Source organism: Dipodomys spectabilis, unplaced genomic scaffold (genome assembly GCF_019054845.1).
Source record: "Dipodomys spectabilis isolate Male_0828 unplaced genomic scaffold, ASM1905484v1 ptg000603l, whole genome shotgun sequence".
Taxonomy (NCBI): domain Eukaryota; kingdom Metazoa; phylum Chordata; class Mammalia; order Rodentia; family Heteromyidae; genus Dipodomys; species Dipodomys spectabilis.
The window spans coordinates 68,468-90,478 of record NW_024871280.1 but is presented as its reverse complement, the minus strand read 5'-3'; the positions used below and the strand labels follow the sequence as shown (position 1 = coordinate 90,478).

Below are 22,011 nucleotides of genomic sequence, written 5' to 3'. Positions count from 1 at the left end.
CCCAGATACTCAGGAGGCTGAGATCTGGACGACTGTGGTTCAAAACCAGCTCAGACAGGAAAGTCCGTGAGACTCTTAGCTCCAATCCACCACCCCAAAGCAGACATGGAGCTGTGGTTCAAGTGGTAGAGCACTGGCCTTGAGCTATAAGTAAACAATGAATAATAGCAATAACAATAATAATAATAATAAACAGCTCAGGGACAGTGTTCAGGTCCTGAGTTCAACCCCCAGGACTGGCATGTACGCGCGCGCACACACACACACACACACACACACACACACACACACACACAGAGGCTGGTAGCTTTGAGTGGTTCACTTAACATTCTTTCTTGACTTAATTATGTCTGAGACACAAGCTCCCCTCCTAGCTCTGGAAAGCAGCAGGTCAGTTCTATAGTCCCATACCCCACAGAGCAGCCCTGCCTGGAAACCATGGGCCAAGTCCTCTCTCGTGGGCCAGGCACTCTCCTCCCTACAGTTGGCCAAGGCTGGCAGCCAGACTTTACTGTGCAGGGGGCTTTTGTATGGCCGAGTGGCCTCAGGGTGTTTTCCTGACTCATTTCCTGTTAATTTTTTTCTTCCAAGAAAGCTTGCCATGCTGCAGAGGAGAAATGTGACATTTATTTTTTACAGGACTAACTTCGGAGGCTTTATTGGGAAAGAGGAGAAGCAGAGGCAGAAGAGGAAGAGAAAGAAGGAAGCAGAAAGGAGCAGGAGGAGGAGGAGGAGGAGGAGGAGGAGGAGGAGGAGGAGGAGGAGGAGGAGGAGGAGGAGGAGGAGGAGGAGGAGGAGGAGGAGGAGGAGGAGAAGAAGAAGAAGAAGAAGAAGAGAGGAGGAGGAGGAAGAAAAAGAAGGAGAAGAAGAGGAGGAGGAGGAAGGGGGGAGGAGGAGACGATAGAAAGAAAAAAAGGAAGGAAGGAAGGAAGAAAGAAAGAAAGAAAGGAAGGAAGGGGAAAAACCCCAGCCAAGATCCTTTCTTTTATATTTACAAAGCCATTAATTGACCCCTTTATAAAATTAGACTCCATTATAAGCTCAATTGGAGTGGGAGAAGAGCTTTATTTAGTCCAAAACATCAATTTAAAAAGAGTTATTTTTTTAAAATAAAACAACCCAGAATTCAGTAGCAAGAAGACCAGTGGGAGTGATTTCCTCTTCCTTCAACGGCTAAGAGACAGGAGGTGGAGACCCCATTGGGGAGCCCCTCGGGGGCGCACACCTGTGGTGGAGAGGGACCGTGGGGTGTGCACCGTGACCCAGGGTCACTGTTACAGCCCCACCCGCAGCTCCTGCTTCTTTTTATTTTGGGGGTACCCCACCCACAAGAGAAGTGCCAAGCAAAGACCAGGCACCGGTGGCTCATGCCTGTCACCGTAGCGACTCAGGAGGCTGAGATCCAGAGGATGGTGGTTCGAAGCCAGCAGGGCAGGAGAATCCATGGGACTCTGATTTCTAACAAATGACCGACCCCAAAGCCAGAAGCGGAGGTTGTGCTTCAGGTGGTAGAGCGCTAGCTAGCCTCAGGTGAAGAAGTTAAGCGAGATCTGCAGGCCCAAAGTGAGAGCCCTGGGACTGGCATGCACGTGTGTACATGCATGCACGCCCCCCCCCCAAGTGTCCGAACTTTGGTGAAAACCTGGCACAACCATCACAGTACTGGTCTGGAATCCGTCAGCCATTGTGCTTCCTTTTTAATTAAATTATCATTTTTTAATATTTCCATTTGATTGAAGATGATCCTGTCTCTCTGTCTCTTTCTCTCTCTGTGTCTCTGTGTGTCTCTGTGTCTCTTGTCTCTGTGTGTCTCTCTCTGACTTTCTCTGCGTCTCTCTCTGACTCTGTGTCTCCCCGTGTCTCTGTGTGTCTCTGTGACTCTCTGTGTCTCTGTCCCCCACCCCCATGTCTCTCCCACATCCCCTGAGTGCATTAGCCTCAGGGCGTCCTGCAGGCCGCACACCACCCCCCTAGCCCAGGCCCAGATCAGCACCACGGACAGCGCCCCAGTCTCAGGCCCAGTCCCAGATCAGCACCGCGGACAGCGCCCCCAGGCCCAGGCCCAGATCAGCACCGCGGAAGCTCCCCCAGGCCCAGGCCCAGATCAGCACCGCGGACAGTCCCCCCCCTCTCCCTGCCTCGCCCATGCCCAGGCCCAGATCAGCACCGTGGACAGCGCCCCAGGCCCCAGGCCAGATCAGCACTGCGGACAGCGCCCCCGGGCCCACGCCCAGGCCCAGATCAGCACCGCGGACAGTCCCCCCCCTCTCCCTGCCTCGCCCAGGCCCAGGCCCAGATCAGCACTGCGGACAGCGCCCCAGGCCCAGGTCCAGATCAGCACTGCGGACAGCGCCCCCATGCCCAGGCCCAGATCAGCACCGCGGACAGCGTCCCCAGGCCCAGGCCCAGATCAGCACCGCGGACAGCGCCCCCAGGCCCAGGCCCAGATCAGCACCGCGGACAGTTCCCCCCTCTCCCCGCCTCCCCCAGGCCAAGGCCCAGGTCAGCACCGCGGGCAGCGTCCCCAGGCCCAGGGCCAGGCCCAGGTCAGCACCGCGGACAGCGCCCCCGGTCTGGGCCCAGGCCCAGGCAGCACCCTGACTGCGTCTTGATTATGGGGTCCCGGCTGGCCAGCGTGAGGACAGGGTGGACGGATCCTCCTCCCCCTACCCAACCCGTCCCGAGCTTCGGGGTGTCTTCAGCAGAACTGAGCTGATGGAAAGCTGGAGTCGGAGCCCGTGGCTCGCGCCTGTCACCCTCGCAGCTCAGGAGGCGGAGATCTGAGGGCCTGTGTTCAAAGCCAGCCAGGGAAGACAAGTCTGTGAGACTCTCATTGACGAGCCAGCAAAAGCAAGAGCCAGAAGCGGAGGTGCGATCCATGGCAGAGCATTAGCTTTGAGAGGCAAAGCCTAAATGAGAGTGTGAGGTCCTGCGTTCAAGTCCTGGTACTGGCACACACGTGTGTGCGTACACACACACACACACACTACCAGCTGCCACACCTTCTATTTTTCTCAACTGCGTATTACCCAGCTTTGTGACCAGCATCTGCCTTTATCTGTCACTTTATTTTTGTTAATCATCATCATCATTTATTTTGCTTGAACTCAGGGCCTGGGCACTATCCCTGAGCTTCTTTGGCTCAAGGCTAGTGCTCTACCACTTGAGCCACAGCACCACTTCTGGCTTTTTCTGAGTAGTTATTGGAGATAAGAGTCTCACAGACTTTCCTGCCCAGGTTGGCTTCAAACCATGATCCTCAGGATTACAGGTGTGAGCCACCAGTGCCCAGCTATCTGTCACTTTATGACTGGTTCATGGATCAGAAGGACCCCATCTCTAGCCTGGATGAATGAGCACCTCACTGCCTGCTTTAGGACACTCTTTCTGGACTCAGTTTCTCATCTCATTCTAATAATCAAGGTGCTATCATTTCTCTGTAGAAAACCTAGAAAGCCTGGGAGATAAATCGCCTTCTTAGTAGCACAGTGTTGAAACCTCTCCCTTGTCAATTGCCATTCCATATCATTCATTCATCCCATCATTCATTCAGCAAATAGGTGAGGGCTCAGCACTTTCGGCAGACAAGCTTTCGTGAGGGAGAAGTTGGAAAGGGTCATGGAGCAATTCTCACCCGGCATGAAATCACTAATGTCATTTATTTCTTTGATTGAAGAAGTGTAGTTCATTTCAATTAAATATATATTATATTGAAATGCTCTTAAGACTCACATTTCATCTGAGATTCAAATATCCATTAGGCTCCACGCTGAATTTCCTTTATCCATTTGGACTCAATTCAATTCTTCTCCCTGATCTCTCCCCCCTCCCTGATCTCTCCCCCCTCCTCTTTCTGTCTCTCTCTCTGTGTCTCTCTCTATTTTTCCTTCTCTCTTCTTGACCCAGTACTGAGTCTTGAGCTCAGGGCATAAGCAGTTTTTTCACTCCAGGCTGGCACTTTACCACTTGAGCCACACCTCAATTTCTGGCTTGATTTTGTTGGTTCATGGAGGATAAAAGTCTCACAGACTTTCCTGCTCGTCTGGCTTGCCACAACTTTAATCCTCTAGATTTCAGCCTCCTGAGTAGCTAAGATGACAGGCATGAGCTGCCAGCGCCTGGCTTCTAGTTTAAACCTTGCTTCCCATTCCTGCAAAGAGGCCTGAGATCTCAGATGCTTTCTCTCCCTATGAAAACCTCTCCACCTGCCTTCTGAACAATTTCTACCAGACAAAGCATTTGAGCATCTCTGAGCACAATGAAGAGCCGTTGTGTGGGAACACTGCCTTCAGGTTTTGCTGCCATTGTGCGGAGAAATCTTTTCTTCTCCCTGCTTTCTTCCCACCCCCCCACTCTCTCTTACTTGGAAATGTATGAAACCCAGGGATCAAGCAGGACTCGAAAACAATTGTCATTTAGTGACGATGAATTGGTTCCAAAAATAATGCTCATGGTGGAAATGGCTCTTACCAGCAAACCTTCCACACTCCCCCCCCCCCCCCCCCCCGCAAAGAATCCTGTTGTATTGTCAGGAGAAGTTTAGGATACAAAAAAAGGCAGTTTCTTTTTGTATTCAAATGTACACAATGCTAAACCTGTGCTGTTTATGGTGAAAGAAAGGGAAATTTCTTCCCAGAGTGTGCAAGCTTGCTCACGCAAAGAGGCAAGAATTCCACTCTTCTCCTACATTGGAGATAGGAGGATCCAAATGGTCTGGGACCTTCACCAGAACAAAAACCTAAACAAGAGGGGAGGAGCTGGGAGGGAGAGGGTAACAATGTTTGACAAGAAACGTACACAACCCCTAACTTACATAACTGTAACCCCTCTGTACATCACCCTTACAGGGAAATCAAAATGAGACATGAACAAAACAAACAAGAATTAAGAAAGAAAAAGCAAACAGGGCTGAAACTTTGGATCAAATGGGGGAGCACTAGTTACTCAGCAAGTGTAAGAACCCCAGTTTAAGGCCTCAGTATTCACTTAAAAACTAAAGAGGGCTGAGAAGGTGGCTCAGTGGTAGAGCGCTTGCCTTGTATGCATGAGGCCCTGGGTTCGATTCCTCAGTACTACAGAAGCAGAAAAAAAGCCAGAAGTGGTGCTGTGGCTCAAGTGGTAGAGCACTAGCCTTGAGCTGAAGAGCTGAGGGACAGCGCCCAGGCCCAGAGTTCAGGCCCCATGACCGGACCCCAAAAAAAAAAATAAATAACGATTAAGAAAAGGGAAAAAAAAACTGGGTGCTGGTGGCTCACGCCTGTTAGCCAAGCTACTCAGGAGGCTGAGATCTGGAGGACTGTGATTCCAAGCCAGCTGGGGCAGGAAAGTCCGTGAGACTCTTCTCTCTAATGAACCCCCAGAAAACCAGAAGTGGTGCCATACATATGACTCCAAATGGCAGAGCGCCAGCCTTGGGCACAAAGAAGCTCAGAGACAGCACCCAGGCCCTGAGTTCAAATCCCAGGCCTGGCCACGCAGAAAAACAAAAATTCACAAGAAATGATCGTCTGTTCCAGAGACTCCGAGGCTCCCAGGAGCTGGTGGAGTAGGCAGGCCTGTTGTGTCAGGGTGTCTGACCCCTGGCAGCCTGCGCCCACGGCCGTCCCCATGGGAACCAATGCAGCCAATGCTTCCCTCCGCAGCACAGAGAGTGAGCAACCATCACCAGCCACGGCCCTGGAGGCGGAGGCAACTGGAGGCCCCGAGGCTGGCACAAGCACCCACGGGCCTGGCCACAGAGGGCAGCGGAGGGGGCCGCAGCTGCAGAGAGCTGGGTGGGCAGGTTGTCATGGAAACCAAGCTGTGGGTCTTTGCCTGGCGTCTGGATTCCGACAGAGAGGTCGTGCTACCTTGTGTCTGGCTGTGTCCAGGAACATCATGGACTACAAGAGAGAGGGGAGAGAGGGGAGAGGGGGATGGTGCTGCTCGCAGGAGTAGAGAAAGCAGACAGGGATTCAATGCTAGCCAGAGTCAGAGACCAGCACCTCACGCCTGTCATCCCAGCTGCTCAAGAGGCTGAGATAGGAGGATCGGGGTTCGAAACCAGCCCCAGGCAGGAAAGTCTGCGAGACTCTTATCTGCAATGAACCAGCAAAAAATAAAGCCAGAGGTGGAGGTGTGGCTCAAGCAGTAGAGAGCCAGCCTTGAGTTCAAAAAGAAGCCCAAGTTCACCAGGCTATGGTGGCTCATGCCTGTCATCCTAGCTACTCAGGAGGCTGAGATATAAGGATCCGTGTTGAAAGCCAGCCCAGGGGAGGAAAGTGTGTGAGATTTGAGCCTCCGATGAGCTAGCAAAAAGCTGGAAGGGGAGCTGTGGCTCCAGTGGCAGAGTGCCAGCCTTCAAGTGCAAATGCTAAGGGACAGTGCCCGAGTTCAAGCTCTGAGATTGTCACAAATAAACCAAAAAAAAAAAAATGTTTTGCACAAACCTTGCAAATCACAGAGACAAAGAATTCTCAGCTTCATGGGGCCATCCTAAAAACAAAGCCAAATTGGGAAATTGACAAAGGAGGAGACTCTTTGGGTAGGAGCACAAAGGAACCAGATCTCTGCACCTCTGATCATCCAAAATAATAGCTATCCACATGGACTCCAGGAAGGGGCTAGGAAGGTGGCTCAGTGGTAGAGTGCTTGCCTCGCATGCATGAAGCCCTGGGTTCGATTCCTCAGCACCACATAAAGCAGAAAAACCCAGAAGTGGCGCTGTGGCTCAAGTGGTAGAGCGCTAGCCTTGAACTGAAGAGCTGAGGGACAGCGCCCAGGCCCAGAGTTCAGGCCCACAACTGGCAAAAAAGAAAAAAGAAAAGAAAAAAGAAAAACAAATGAACTCCAGGAAATGGAAGCAAGAGGTTTTTCTTTTTCTTGCTGTTTTTTTCTTCTTCTTCTTGTCTTCTTTGTGTATCTGTCTTTTGTGGGGGACACAGAAATAGGGGAACAAAGGGTGAGCACACACAGTGTGGTCCTCACTGGACACCATGTGGAGAATGAACTCCACACCTTGTGGGTGGGGCTGGGAGGGAAAAATGGAAGAGAGCAGAGGAAGGGAGGGGACATGGTCCAATATGCTCAGGACCTGACTTGGGAGACTGTCACCCCAGGGTGCATGACCTTCATAATAACTGTAAAGTTTTTTTTTTTTTTTAATGGAAAGGGTATTGAAATGAAACCGGAAGTGATTCACTTCCCTAGATGTTTACCAACCCGGAAGTGGTTTGCGATCCCGGAAGTGGTTTACTACCTTGGAAGTCATTTACTTCCCATCATGGAAGGGGAAGATTCACCCATGCCAACTTGTGCTGTAGAATTTCTGCAATAACAGAAATGGCTACTGACTGTTTTTATTTTTTTAAAAAAAGGAATTCATTTGCAAAAACAGAACCAGAGAGCCAGAAGGCAACTAGGAGGTCTGACAAAACAATTAGCGCATGTCACTCCTACCAAAGAGGCCCAGAGAAGACAGATAGCAATGTACAATTTATCCAAGACCCCAACGTCTCAGAGGCAGAATGGGTGCTCTGACAGTCATTCTGGACTCCTTCCTCTGCCACTAAGTCTGTCACTACTATATATGTAAGTGGTTCCAAAACATTTTTGGGGTGTGTGTGTGTGTGTGTGTGTGTGTGCGTGTGTGTGTGCGCATTGGTACTGGGGCTTGAAAACTCACATCCTACACTGTCACTTGGTTCTTCCATTCAAAGTTAGCTTTGAACCTGGATCCTCAGATCTCAACCTCCTGACTAGCTAGGATTACAGACCTGAGCTACCAAGTGCTTGGGTTCTTTTCTTGACCACTTGATCCATGCCTCTGTTTCTAGATATTTTTTTTAAAAATTACTAGTGAATTGGAAAGGAAAGTCTTTCATATAAGTCAGGCCCAGGGAGAGAAGAGATGCACGGTTTCTCTTATATGCGTAAGTCAGGTGTAATTTCTCATTATGGAAATGACCACACACAGCGTGCACAAACATATTACCTGAAGTATGGTATAGTCATGGGAAAAATTCAAGCGCTGTAGTTTCTTAGAAAATTCTTACTCATAGCCCAACAGAATGAATACCAGGAAGCTGATACTGGAAAGGTGTGTATGGGGGGAAGGTCGAAGAAAAAGGGGCAGAAAAATGAAGAAGAAAAGGAAAGGAAGACAATGCAGTCATGATGTTCAATATATAGCCTGTGAAATTAGGAAAACTGAGGGGAGGGGTGACATTGATCAAGATGTATTATATTCATAAATGGACACGTTGAGTTGTAACCCCTTTGTACAACTACTTAAAGACAATGCAAAGATGGTATTTTTCAATTTTTTTTGTGTGCTAGTCTAGGGGCTTGAACTCAGGCACTATTCCTAAGCTTTTGTGTTCAAGGCTAGCTCTTTATCTCCGGAGTCACAGCTCTGTTTCTGGCTTTTTTGGTGGTTAACTGAGATAAGAATCACACAGACTTTCCTGCCTAGGATGGCTTTGAATAGTGATCCTCAGATCTCAGCCTCCTGTGTAGCTAGGATGACAGGCGTGAGCCACCATGCCCAGCTTAATAAAAAATATTTTTGAAGACAAAAACCATAAAATGTAAGGTGTAGCCAGGTGCCAGTGACTCAAACCTGTCACTCAGCAGGCTGAGATCTAGAGGATCATGGTTCAAAGCCAGCCTGGGCCGGAAAGTCCCCATGAAACTCTTCTCTCCAATGAACCACCAGAAAAACCAGAAGTGGTACCATAGATGACTCAAGGTGGTAGAGCACTAGCCATGAGCAAAAAGAGCTCAGGGATGACGCACAGGCCCTGAGTTCAAGCCCCACCCCTGACAACAAAAAAAAGTAAGGTGTCAACACAAATCTTTTCATATAGTGAATATTCACTCTGAAACAAAGATGTAGGTAGAAAGAAGGAGCTACATAATTGAGTATTGTTTGACCAGACTGGGCCAGCATAGCAAACAGCTCTATGGTACTGTGAAAGCTGTCTTTTTCCAGGCTGGAGAGTTGGTTGGTCAAAGGCTTTGGGGAGAATGTAAAGTGCAGTCTCTTCACTTCCTTAGATTCCAGCTCGTCCCATGAGATCATTTAAAATCACATTTGCTGCTCTACTATCTAATCACACATACGCCCAGAAGCCTCTCCCCATATTCCTTCCCCCACCCCAAGCTCCTTCCTTTCCCCCCCCTCCCAGCGTGCCTCTAAAGTGCATTTGCTGGAGATGAGCAATTCAGGCTGGAACTCATCATGAGAAATCAGATTGGGTCAGACACCAAGACGGGACAGCTTTGTACTTGCCTGAACCAAAGCCTGCCAGTTTTCCATCAGGTCGGCCATCTTCATGGAGAAGAACAAACAAAAAAGTGTAAGTTTTTCTAAGGAAAAAAAAATAAGAAAAAGCAAAAAAAAAAGTGTGTGTGTGGGGGGGGGGAATGAGATATCTCAAAAAAAATTAATAGAGATCCGATGGAATTTCTTCGTGCTCTATTAAGCAAGTGTGACATGTCATCGAATGTTCTAGAGGTTCCAGGTAAACAGGGGAAGGCCTTTCGGAGAGAGATGATGAATTTTCTAGAAGATAAGCAAAAGGAGGAACAGCCAAAGGTTTGTCTAGGAGAGTCAGAAGCCCAGTGGAGGCTGGTTGATATCAAACAAGATACCGTTGAGATATTGTTGGGGGAAATGGTAGATTTTTTTCGCCCGGAACTCCCCACAAAAGTATGTTTTATAGGCTTTTTGATATATAAGACTTTCCCCAAACATCCATAGTTTTTTAAAAGGGAATATTGAAAGAGGAATATGACCTTTAGAGGGGAAAAGATTCCCATGGCTTCTTTGGGACTTTAAAAAATTATTATCTTTCAGTCGTTGTAGAAAGGGGTTTCAATTCCACATGTCAGTTTGTGGGTATAATGCATCTCAATTATCTTTCTCTCTCCCATCTCTCCCAACCCCACCTCTAACCCTCAAGCGACCTGGCTCCATTTCCAAATGTGTATACTGAGTATTATGACTACCTTTGCCCACCCTTCCTCTCTCCATCGGGGTGTGTGTGTGTTAGTTCCAAGGCTTGAACTCAGGGCCTGGGCATTTTCCCTGAGGTTATTTTTTTTTGTTCTCTACCATTTGAGCCACAACTCCACTTCTGGTTTTCTGTGGTTCATTGGAGAGATGAGTCTCATGGACTTTCCTACCTGGGCTGGCTTTGAAGCACGATCCTCCAGATCTCAGCCTCTAGTGTAGCTAGGATGACAGAAATGAGCCACTGGTGCCCAGCCTGGGATTTTTTATCTAGTAAATGAGTTTTGCCTTGAACTTGAGACAATAAATATGTGAGGTCTATTTAAGAATCAAAACAGGAGGGGATGGTAGGGGGGAAAACAATGGAGGGGGGTAACAATGTTCAATAGGAAGTGTACTCATTACCTCACTCATGTAACTGTAACCCTCTGTATAGTATCTTTACAATAAAAAAAAAAGAATCAAAACAGGAGTAACTTTTTACCTTTGATTACACTTCTCAAGAAAATGAAGATTTCTCTCGCTCTCTCTATTGAATGTGAAAATCCTGGCCCACATGCTCTGTCCACTGAATCAGATTGTCTATGATTTGAAAGTTTCTGGAGCATTCTTTTCAATGCTCGTTGGAACATTCTGGTAGATTAACTGTAGAGACAACCGTTCTTGAGACAATCTGTTAGGTGGCCAAAGGAATTTCTCAACCTACGAGGAAGCATTTAAATTTTTAAAAAAATTATCTTTAAGTAGTTGTGCAAAGAAGTTCCCATTCTACAAAACAGTATATGAGTACAGTGTCTGATAACATTGTCACCCAGTGCTCCTAACCAACCCCTTCTCTCTCAAGGAAGCATTTTTAACACGGTCCTACAAAGATCTAAAACTATTTGTACTTCATTTATTTTTTTTGTTGCCCTAAATCTACAATCTAGAGGAATGACTCATTCTGGCATTACCTGGGGTTCGGCTTTTTGTCTGGCTTTCTTCTGTTTTGATTTCCTTCCTATACACTCAAATACACATAATTTTGATTGTGTGTGTGTGTGTGTGTGTGTGTGTGTGTACTGGTCCTGAGGCTTGACCTGAGAGCCTTTTGTTGTAGTAGTTGTAGTTGTTGTTTAGATACTTAAGGCCTGTCACTATTTGAGCCACAGCCCCCACCAGCTTTTTTTGCTGATTTATGGGAGGTAAAAGTCTCTCAGATTTGGTCTGCCTGGGCTAACTTTAAACCATAATCTTCAGGTTTCAACCTTCTGAGTGTCTAGAATGACAAGCACAAGTTACGAGCATGCACCATAATTTGATTCTTTTTTTTTTTTAAAAAAAAAAAACAATGCGTGTGCCAATTCTGGGGCTTGAACTCAGGGCCTGGATGCTGTCCCTGAGCTTTTTACTCAAGGCTAGTGCCTTGAGCTAGTGCCACTTCTGACTTTTTTTTCTTGGTTGGTTGTGGGGCTTGAACTCTGGGCTGGGCGCTGTCCCTCAGCTCTTCAGCTCCAGTTAAATGCTGTAGCACTTGAGCCACAGCGCCACTTCTGTTTTTTTTGGTGCTTACTGGAGATAAGAATCTCACAGCCCTTTCCTGCCTGAGCTGGCTTTGAACCATGATCCTCAGACCTCAGCCTCCTGAGTAGCTAGGATGACAGGTGTGAGCTACCAACACTGGGCCTAATTTTGATTCTTGATCACTATTTTACTGATTGGATTGGGGTCAGAAGAAATGTTTTTTTTTAAAGAGAGAGAGTTCTATTAAGGGTTTTAAGCATAAGTGAACTTGTAAGAAGAGGTAGAAGGAATTACACGTTGGCTTTTCTTTTCCTTTTTCAGTATCAGAAGCCAGGGTTGGGTTTTCTGAGAGCGTGCTGTGGGAGGAAGGTTGCGGTGACATGGAAGAATGAATTGCTTTTAGACTGACGGCAAATTTGTTTTGAAAAGGCATAAAGATGGTTGGAAAATGTTAGGGAGGTTTTAGAGTAGTCTTAAATGGACAATTTCCTAGTTTCCCTGGACACTCACTTAGCAATCTGGTAATAATGATGATAAATAAGTATGTGAGTGGAAATATTTTATTTCAGATCCCCCCCCCCCCCCCGCCCTGGGCATAGGAAAGATGTGTGGAGGATAAATAATCACCAGAGAGAGAGAGAGACAGAAAAGAAATCTGAGAATGGTCTGTAATCGTTCATCAGGAGCAGAGGAATTTCTGAGTGTGTGTGTGTGTGTGTGTGTGTGTGTGTGTGTGAGAGAGAGAGAGAGAGAGAGAGAGAGAGAGAGAGAGAGAGAGAGAGAGGTCCTGGGAACTGAACTCAGGCCTGGGCACTGTCCTCTGAGCTCTTTTGCTCAAGGTGAGCATTTACCACTTTGAGCCATAAATGGTGCCACCTTCCAGTTTTTCTGCCCAGGGCTGGCTTTGAACCACGATCCTCTAGATCTCAGCCTCCTGAGTGGCTGGGATGACAGATGTGAGTTGCTGGCACTCAGCTGGATTTTTAAAAATAGAAATAAATATGGTCAAGGAAATATCACTTTCAAGGTGGAGGTGGCACAAGACTCATTGATTCTAGGCCCATTGGTCACACCCTCCCTCGGCTTGGAATCCCCAATCAAGTTGGCACATTCCCGAGAATTTCAGCCCCAAGCTTCTGCACAGGAGTACTGCCTGTGGGCCTGGGGAATCTGGGGAGGAACAGGGACCCTTTCTCTTTGCTCTGATGCTCCCGCCCTGTCTTAAGCATCCACCGTCCACAGCAAGGGCACTTTCTGGAAGTCTGACCTGCTCTCCACAACGCATGCCTAGACGGGAGGCTCATCTTCCTTCCCTGCATCAAATGCACACACCTCCATCCCCCCTCCACCCTCCCTCTACCCCTGCCTCCTCCCCTCCCTCCTTTCCCACCCCTCCCTCCCGCCTCCACTCCAGTCTCCTCCCTCCCCTCCACCTCTACCCTGCCAACCTTCTCTTACTTCCCCCTCCACGCCTGCCTCCTCCCTTCCCCCCTCCCCCTCCCCTGCATGTTTATGTGTCTTGCTAGATTGCTTGCCTCAGATTGACCTCTCTCTGTCTGTCTGTCTGTCTGTTTTTGTGTCTCTGGTTTCTCTCTCTGAAAGAGAGGAAGAAGTAAATGTGAGGCAGCACTGAGAGCAACTATTTCTGGGAAATCTTTTCTTTCTTTCTTTCTTCGTTCCTTCCTTCTTTTCTTCCTTCCTTCCTTCCTTTCTGTCTCTCTCTCTCTCTCTCTTTCTTTCTTTTTTATTTTTATTGTGAACATACTGTACAGAGGGGTTACAATTACATGGGCAAGATAATGAGTACATTTCTTATCAAGCATTGTAGCCTCCTCCTTTGTTTCCCCTTCCCATCCCCTTCCCAGCCTCCACCCGCCTTCTTTCTTTTCTTTTATTCTTTCTTTCTTTCTTCTTTCTTTCGTTCTTTCTCTCTTTTTTCTTTCTTTCTTCCTTCCCTTCCTTCCTTTCTGTCTCTTTCTCTCTCTCTCTTTCTTCTTTCGTTCTTGTTTCCTTCCTTCCTTTCTGTCCTCTTTCTTTCTCTCTCTCTCTTTCTTTCTGTTTCCTTCCTTTCTGTCTCTTTCTTGTTTCCTTCCTTCCTTTCTGTCTTTTTCTTTCTTTCTTTCTCTCTTTCTTTCCTTCTTTCTCTCTCTCTCTTTCTTTCTTTCTTGTTTCCTTCCTTCCTTCCTTTCTTCCTTTCTGTCTCTTTCTTCCTTCCTTCCTTTTCTCTTTCTTCCTTCCTTCCTTCCTTCCTTCCTCTCTCTTTCTTTCTTTCTGTCTTCCTTTCTTCCTTCCTTCCTCTCTCTTTCTTCTTTCTTTCTTCCTTCCTTCCCCTCTCTTCCTTCCTTCCTTCCTCTCTCTTTCTTCTTTCTTCCTTCCTTCCCCTCTCTTTCTTTCTTTTTTCCTTCCTTCCTTCCTCTCTCTTTCTTCTTCCTTTCTTTCTTCCTTCCTTCCTTCCTTTCCTTCCTTCCTTTGTTTCTGCCTGTTTCTTGCAGCAGAGTGTGAGATTCTGAGAGGCAGGGATTCCTTCTCTACAAGTGTGAATCACCAGAGACTGGCTCACACTCTTATTTTCACAGTGAAAATCTCAGCCTATACATTCTGGCTCCAGCATCCATGAACTTTATGATTGCATGATGCTGCCTCTCTAAGGTCTGGTTTCTTAACCAACAATACATATTTTGTTGCAATAAGAAGAGAAATGCAAGCTGGGCACAGGTGGCTCACGCCTGTCATCCTAGCTACTCAGGAAGCTGAGATCTGAGGATCATGGTTCAAAGCCAGCCCAGGCAAGAAAGGCTATGAGACTCTTATTTCCAATAAACCACCAGAAAACCAGAAGTGGTGCTGTGGCTCAAGTGGTAGAGCGCTAGCCTTGAGCTGAAGAGCTGAGGGGACAGCCCCAAGGCCCAGAGTTCAAGCCCCACGACTGGACCCCCCCCCCAAAAAAAAAGAAGCTACATTGAACATGCAACCTAAAAGGAAATACATAATTCCATTCATGTTCACCAGAAGGAAGCAGAATTAAGGACCAAATCAGAATGTGATTTGTGTGAAAAGATAGACGGGTCCATCCATGTCAGAAGCCATTTGAGCAACACAGGAGTTTTTCAAGTCCTCTTTACATTCCTGGGTAGGGGAAGCAATGTGATTGGAAGTGTGGCTCAGTTGGTAGAGTGCTAGGCAGTGAGTAAAAACATCACGTACTGAGTTCAAGTCCTGATCTTGGGCCAAAAAGAAGAAGAAAAGGAAGGGGAGGAGGAGGGAGGGAGGGAGCAGGAAGAGGAGGAGGAGGAAGAAGAAGAAGAAGAAGAAGAAGAAGAAGAAGAAGAAGAAGAAGAGGAAGAAGAAGAGAAGAAGGAGGAGGAGGAGGAAGAAGAAGAAGGAGGAGGAGGAGGAGGAAGAGGAGGAAGAAGAAGAAGAAGAAGAAGAAGAAGAGAAGAATGAGGAGGAGGAGGAGGAGGAGGAAGAGGAGGAGGAGGAAGAAGAAGAAGAGAAGAGAAGAATGAGGAGGAGGAGGAGGTGGAGGAGGAGAAGAAGAAGAAGAAGAAGAAGAAGAAGAAGAAGAAGAGAAGAAGAAGAAGAAAGAAGAAGAAGAAGAAGAAGAAGAAGAAGAAGAAGAAGAGAAGAGAAGAATGAGGAGGAGGAGGAGGAGGAGGAAGAGGAGGAGGAGGAAGAAGAAGAAGAAGAAGAAGAAGAAGAGAGAATGAGGAGGAGGAGGAGGTGGAGGAGGAGGAGGAGAAGGAAGAAGAAGAAGAAGAAGAAGAAGAAGAAGAAGAAGAAGAAGAAGAAGAAGAAGAAGAAGAGGAGGAGAAGAATGAGGAGGAGGAGGAGGTGGAGGAGGAGGAGGAGAAGGAAGAAGAAGAAGAAGAAGAAGAAGAAGAAGAAGAAGAAGAAGAAGAAGAAGAAGAAGAAGAAGAAGAAGAAGAAGAAGAAGAAGAAGAAGAGAAGAATGAGGAGGAGGAGGAGGTGGAGAGGAGGAGGAGAAGGAAGAAGAAGAAGAAGAAGAAGAAGAAGAAGAAGAAGAAGAAGAAGAAGAAGAAGAGGAGGAGAAGAATGAGGAGGAGGAGGAGGTGGAGGAGGAGGAGGAGAAGAAGAAGAAGAAGAAGAAGAAGAAGAAGAAGAAGAAGAAGAAGAAGAAGAAGAAGAAGAAGAAGAAGAAGAAGAGAAGAATGAGGAGGAGGAGGAGGTGGAGGAGGAGGAGGAGAAGGAAGAAGAAGAAGAAGAAGAAGAGAAGAATGAGGAGGAGGAGGAGGAGGAGGAGGAGGAAGAAGAAGAGGAGGAGGAGGAGGAGGAGGAGGAGGAGGAGGAGGAGGGAGGAGGAGGAGGAGGAGGAGGAGGAAGAGGAAGAGGAAAGCCCCAGGCTACATTTTATGCTTGACACTGTCAAGCAAATTTTCCCAGGGCTCTGGTTTTTTTTTTTTTTAAATCCTTTTTTGAACCTTGTCCAAAACCCATTTCTACCTGTCAACGTTTTTCTTTTCCATTTGCAGATTGTTCTTGAGAAATTTCACAGCAGAGGAATTACTGTCCCCAAGTAATCTCTTTAGCTCTGAGCTAATGAATGCTCCAGATGATTAACAGCCACAAAATTACTTTGTGTGGACGGGGTTTTTTTTTTTTTTTTAATGCAGGTGCCCTGTTTTCAAGATTTGGCCTAATCAAAGGCAATTACAGAGCGAAGGGGTGAGGGTGGAGGGGGTGGATCGTCAGGCTGGCGGGGAATTCACACAATCTTGAGGGTTCTAGAAGGTTCTCTGGCATTCCCTATTAGTCTAGGTGAGATTTTTAAAAAATTGGAGCTAGGTGGATTTCTTTTTGTCGGTCATGGGTCTTGAACTCAGAGCCTGGGCGCTGTCCCTGAGCCTCTTTGTGCTCAAGGCTGGCGCTCTACCTCTCTGAGCCATATATACTGCACCACTTCTGGTTTTCTGGTGGTGCTTTGGAGATGAGAGTCTCACGGAATTTCATGCCCAAGGCTGGCCTTGAACCGTGATCCTCCAGAGCTCAGTTTCCTGAGTAGCTGGGGTGACAGGCGTGAGCCCCCAGAGCCTAGTTTGGGGTTGGATTCCTTCGTTTTCATCTCCTCCTCCTCCTCCTCCTCCTCCTCCTCCTCCTCCTCCTCCTCCTCCTCCTCCTCCTCCTCTTCTTCCTCCTCCTCCTCCATCTCTTCCTCCTCCTCCTCCTCCTCTTCCTCCTCCTCTTCTTCCTCCTCCTCCTCCTTCTCCTCCTTCTCTTTCTTCTCCTCCTGCTCCTCCTCTTCTCCCTTCTCTTCCTCCTCCTTCTTCTTGAGTACAGTGCATCGTGTGTGTGTGTGTGTGTGTGTGTGTGTGTGTGTGTGTGGTGTGTGTGTGTGTTTGTGCCAGTCCTGGGATGTGAACTCATGGTCTCTCACTCTTCCTTAGCTTTATCACTCAAGGCTGGTGCTCTGGTGTTCTACCACTTGAGTCACAGCACCACTTCTGGCTTTTTTTTTTATAGTTCACTGGACATAAGAGCCTCATGGACTTTTCTTCCTTGTCTTGGGGCCTAAATCCTCAGATCTCATTCCCCTTGAGTAGCTAGGATTACAGGTGTGAGGTACCAGCACCCCGCAGTGCAATGTATCTTGATCAATGTCCACAACTGAGTTATTTAAAAAAAATGTAACTTAAGCCAGATGCCGGTGACTCACACCTATAATCCTAGCTGAGATCTGAGGATCACAGTTCAGAGCCAGCCCGGGCAGGAAGGGTTGTGAGACTCTTATCTCCAATGAACCACCAGAAAACCAGAAGTGGTGCTGTGGCTCAAGTGGTAGAGCACCAACTTTTAGCTGAAGAGCAGAAAGACAACGCCCAGGCCCAGAGTTCAAGTCCTATGACCAACAAAAATAATAATAACTTTATTGTTATTGTTGAGGTGTTGCACAGAGAGGTTACCATTGCACAGTCCAGGTGCTGTGCGCATCCATTTCTCTTTTAGGCCATGTCCCTCTTCCCTCAGTTTCCCCTTCCCATTCCTGCCCACAGATTTCACAATTGCTTTCCCCCTGGTGTTTACTGAATCCCGTGATGGCATCTGCTCACCCCATCTCTTTCTGTGCCCCTCTAACCGGGTTCTTGGTGGTTCCATCTAACACGACACAGAAGAAACAGCTAACTCAGAGGAGGAGCGGGGAGAATCAGGATTGGTGCAAAGGAGAGGGCTGAGCACTAGAGCACCGGAGAACAGATTACAATTCTTTGACAAGAGACAGAGAAAGGCGGCTGGCATGGCATGCCAGGAAGCTGCGGTGCTTAGTAGCTCCACGGGGAAGAACCTGTCAGCGATGCCTCAGACAGAGCAGGCAAGGAAGGGAGCTGACAAGAAACATAACTCTCACTTGCGTTACATCCTGCCAAGTCCCACAGGATTGCCAAGTCCCACAGGATTGGGCATGGCGTGCCTGTCCATCTGTTGATTGGGGCAGAGGAGGGCGAGGGGAGGCAGAGGGAAGAGGATCATGGTTGGAGGCTGCTGCCAGGCCCCCAAACAAAAGCAAAGCAACAAGCAACCAAAAACCCCACGAGGTTCCGAACTGAATAACCAGAGGCTAAAAAAAAGAAGGTGTGACTCAAGTGGTAGAGCAAGGCCCTGAGTTCAGTTTTGCCAGGAAAAAAGAAAGGAGTGGGGGAAGGAAGGAAGAAAAGAAGGAAGGAAGGAGAAAAGGAAGGAGGGACCAAGAAGGAGAAGGAGAGAGAGGGAGGAAGGGGAAAGGAACAAAGGAGAGGAAATAAGGAAGAAAAAAGAAGAGAAGAAAGGAGGGAGAGGGAGAGAGAAGAGGAGAGGGAGAAAGGGAAAAGGGGACATTAAGAAGAAAAGAGAAAGAAAGGAAGGAAGGAAGGAAGGAAGGAAGGAAGGAAGAAAGCAAGCAAGCAGAGGAAGAGACGGGAGGGGAAGGAAGAAGGGGGAGGAGAGGAGGGAAAGAGAGGAAAGTCAGGAAAGGAAAGAAGGGAAGGGTGAGAGAAAGGGAGGGAAGAAATGGAGGATGCAAGGACGGAGAAGAGGAGGGAAAGGAAGGAAGGAAGGAAGGAGGGAGGGAGGGAGGGAAGGAGAGAGGGAAGGAAGAAGGGAGGGAAGGAAGGAAAGAAGGAGGAAGGGAAGGAGGGAAAGGAGGGAAGGACAGAAGGAAGGGAAGGTAGGGAAGGAATGAAAGAAGGAAGGATGGAAGGAAGGATGGAGAGAAGGAAGGAAGGAGGGAAGGAAAGAAGGAAGGATTGAGGGAAGGAAGGAAAGAAGGAAGGGAGGAAGGAAGGAAGGAAGGAAAGAAAGGGAAGGAAGGCAGATATCACAATATATGGCAGTTCACTTAATTTAAAAATACCTGGTCAGGAGACTCTGCCTAGATTTAAATTGATGAGAATTTACAGTTCTGACAAGCATTCCCCCCCCCCCACCCCCAACTGCCTCCAAGAATTCTGGAAGTCTGTGAGTAACATATTTTGAGTCTTATATTCTGATGCAGATATATTCTAATCCTATGGAGTGGGAGGGGATTCTAAACAGGTCGTGGGGCTTGAATTCTGGGCCTGGGCGCTGTCCCTCAGCGCTTCAGCTCAGGGCTGGTGCTCTACCACTTGAGCCACGGCGCCACTTCCAGTTTCCTGAGTATGGTTTATTGGGGATAAAAGTCTTACGGACTTTCCATGCCCGGGCTGGCTTTGAACCGTGATCCTCAGATCTCAGCCTCCTGAGTAGCTAGGATGACAGGCGCGGACCTCCAGCTCTCCATTCCTCTTATTGTGTCAGCCCGGCCCAGTCATTCTGAGCTACAGAAGAGATTAGTTACAGAAAACCCAACCCACTTGGTTATTAGTCATTTCAGCACCATGGACAGCACAGGGCCCAACAGATCACCCCCACTTTCTGGCAGGACCACAGCACTGAGCTGCATTTGCACAGCTCTTAATTCTGCCTCATTTTGAAGAGTCACACACAAGGACGTCCCCAGCTTCATTCCCTGAGCTTCGAGTCAAGTCCCAAGCATTCAACTCTGTGTGTGTGTGTGTGTGTGTGTGTGTGTGTGTGTGTCCGTCTGAGACTCGAACTCAGGGCCTGGGTGCTGTCCCTGAGCTTCTTTTGCTCAAGGCTGATGCTCTGCCAGTTTGAGCCAACTGTTTCCCTCTTCCTTCTGGTTTTCTGGTGGTTTATTGGAGATCAGAGTCTCACAGGCTTTTCTGCCTGGGCTGGCTTTGAACCATGAGCCTCAGATCTCAGCCTCCTGAGTTGCTAGGGTTTACAGGGAACTCACAGGAGATTTTCCTGATGCCACAGAGAGTGGGGTTCTGTCTGCAAGGACTGAGCAGGATTGTGGCTAAGATGGTCTCTCTTACATGGCCAGGAAGAGCTTATTATACAAGGCCTAATGGCCTGGCTCCTTCAATGGTCAGCTTTCTGAACCGTGTTCTCATAGTTCCAGAAACCCTGAACTTTAGTGAAATGTCCAAAGTCAAAAACAGACAGACAGCTGGGCGCTGGTGGCTCATGCCTGTAATCCTAGCTACTCAGGAGGCTGAGATCTGAGGATCGAGGTTCAAAGCCAGCCCGGGCAGGAGAGACCGTGAGACTCCTATCTCCAATAAACCACCAGAAAACTGGAAGTGGTGCTGTGGTTCAAGTGGTAGAGCGCTCGCCTTGAGCTGAAGAGCTGAGGGACAGCGCCCAGGTCAGAGTTCAAGCCCCATGACCAACAAAAACAAAACAAAACAAAACAAAAACCAGACAGACAGACACACACACACGAACACACACACACAAATTCAAATTACCTGGACATACACCAATATCACTGAATATATACATATATACATACATGTGTGCATAATATACAAACATATATGTTTATATACACATAGCCATGTATATGCATATATATGATTATATACACATATATGCACACACATATACATAAAAGCTTGGTACTAGTGGCTCACACCTATCATCCTTGCTCTTCAAGAGGCTGAAATCAGGACTGTGATTTAAAGCCAGCCTGGGAAGAAAAATCCAGAAGATTCTTATCTCCAATGAACCAACAAAACCTGCAAGTGGCACCATGGGCTTAAAGTGGTAGAGCACAAACTAGCCTTTAGCAAAAGCGCTCAAGGTCAGTGCCAGGTCCTAAGTTCAAGCCCCAGGACTGGCACACACACACACAGACACACACACAGACACACACACACACACACACACACACACACACACAAATAGTTGTAATGGATAATCTGGCTGTGAGGGAGATTGGTCATCCGTGTACAAGGAGACAATCATCTGGAGATCTAAACTGCAGTTCCAGGAATGAAGAACACATTGTAAATGTTAATGAATGAAAAGATTGTGGGCAGAAAGTTACTTAGAAGAAGTAGATTCTGAATTCAAGTCTTCCTGGAATGTAGGAGCAAGCCTGGAGCTCGGTGGTCATCCTTGAAATGAGGAAGCACTGGTACAGGCAGAGTATGTGTGTGTGTGTGTGTGTGTGTGTGTGTGTGTGTGTGTACATGTGCATGTGCATGTAAGTGTGTATGTGTGTGCATGTGTGTATGCATAAGTATATGTGTGTTTGAGTGTGTGTATTGTGAGTGTATGTGTGTGTATGTGACTATATTGTGTACATGTGAGTAAATGTGTGTATGTGTAAGCATGTTGTGTGTGTGTGTGTGTGTGTGTGCATGTATTTGGGGAAGATCACAAAGTAAAGCAGCAGAAAGAAGCAGTAAGGGGGTGGAGGCATGGCTGATCGGGTGGAGGCGTAGCCCAGCGGATAGCATGCTAGCCAATGAGCGAAAGCAGCAGGGACTGAGTTCGAGTCCTGGTCCCAGCCCTAAACAAACACACCAACCCAAAAGCAATGGGAATAGCTCTTGGGAAGCAAACACATTCAAGGTGCCAGGACCTGGGTGGACAAACAGCCTCTCCCTGAAAGCCCTGGGGATGCGTGTTTGGAAGAAGCTCTTGTGAGCTCAGAATTGGGGGGTAGTCTAGCAATGGGGGGGGAGGAAAAGATGGGGGGGTGGGGACAATGGCCACGCTGTCAACTTCTCTGGGGGTCCTGTGTCTTCTCTTAAGGATCTGAACTCCTCCTGAAGAAGGATGAGAAGATGGAGCTCACGCTGGTGTCCCTGGGGGTGACCCCCCACTTCCGCCGGTTCACTCCCGAGTCCCTGGTGGAGATTGAGAAACGCATCTCAGCCCATCAGGCTGCCAAGAAAAGCAGGGAGAAAAGGAGGAGCAGAGAGGAGGAGGGTGAGAAGCTCCGGCCTCAGCTAGACTTGAAAGCCTGCAACCAGCTACCTAAGTTTTATGGTGAACTCCCTGCGGAGCTGGTCGGGGAGACCCTGGAGGATTTAGATCCTTTCTACAGCACTCACCGGGTAAGAGCTACTTGGGGGGGGAGGGAGTCATGCTCTCTCAGTGAGAGGCCCAGAGATCCAGGGGATCCCCTAAGTCTTGACAAATGGGACAAGGCTGCTAAAGATTCAGAAACCAAGCCATCGATGTAA

At 47.9% G+C, this 22,011-nt stretch overlaps 1 protein-coding gene across 1 annotated transcript in view; it reads left to right on the top strand.

Moving 5' to 3' along the window:
- Window positions 1-21,609: 21,609 nt before the first annotated feature.
- The window catches only part of Scn10a (sodium voltage-gated channel alpha subunit 10), a 39,972-nt gene continuing 39,570 nt past the window's right edge, over window positions 21,610-22,011 (top strand). Inside the window, exon 1 of the mRNA XM_042671155.1 lies at window positions 21,610-21,882. Coding sequence (XP_042527089.1) covers window positions 21,610-21,882 — 273 coding nt within the window. The remainder of the gene's footprint in view (window positions 21,883-22,011) is intronic.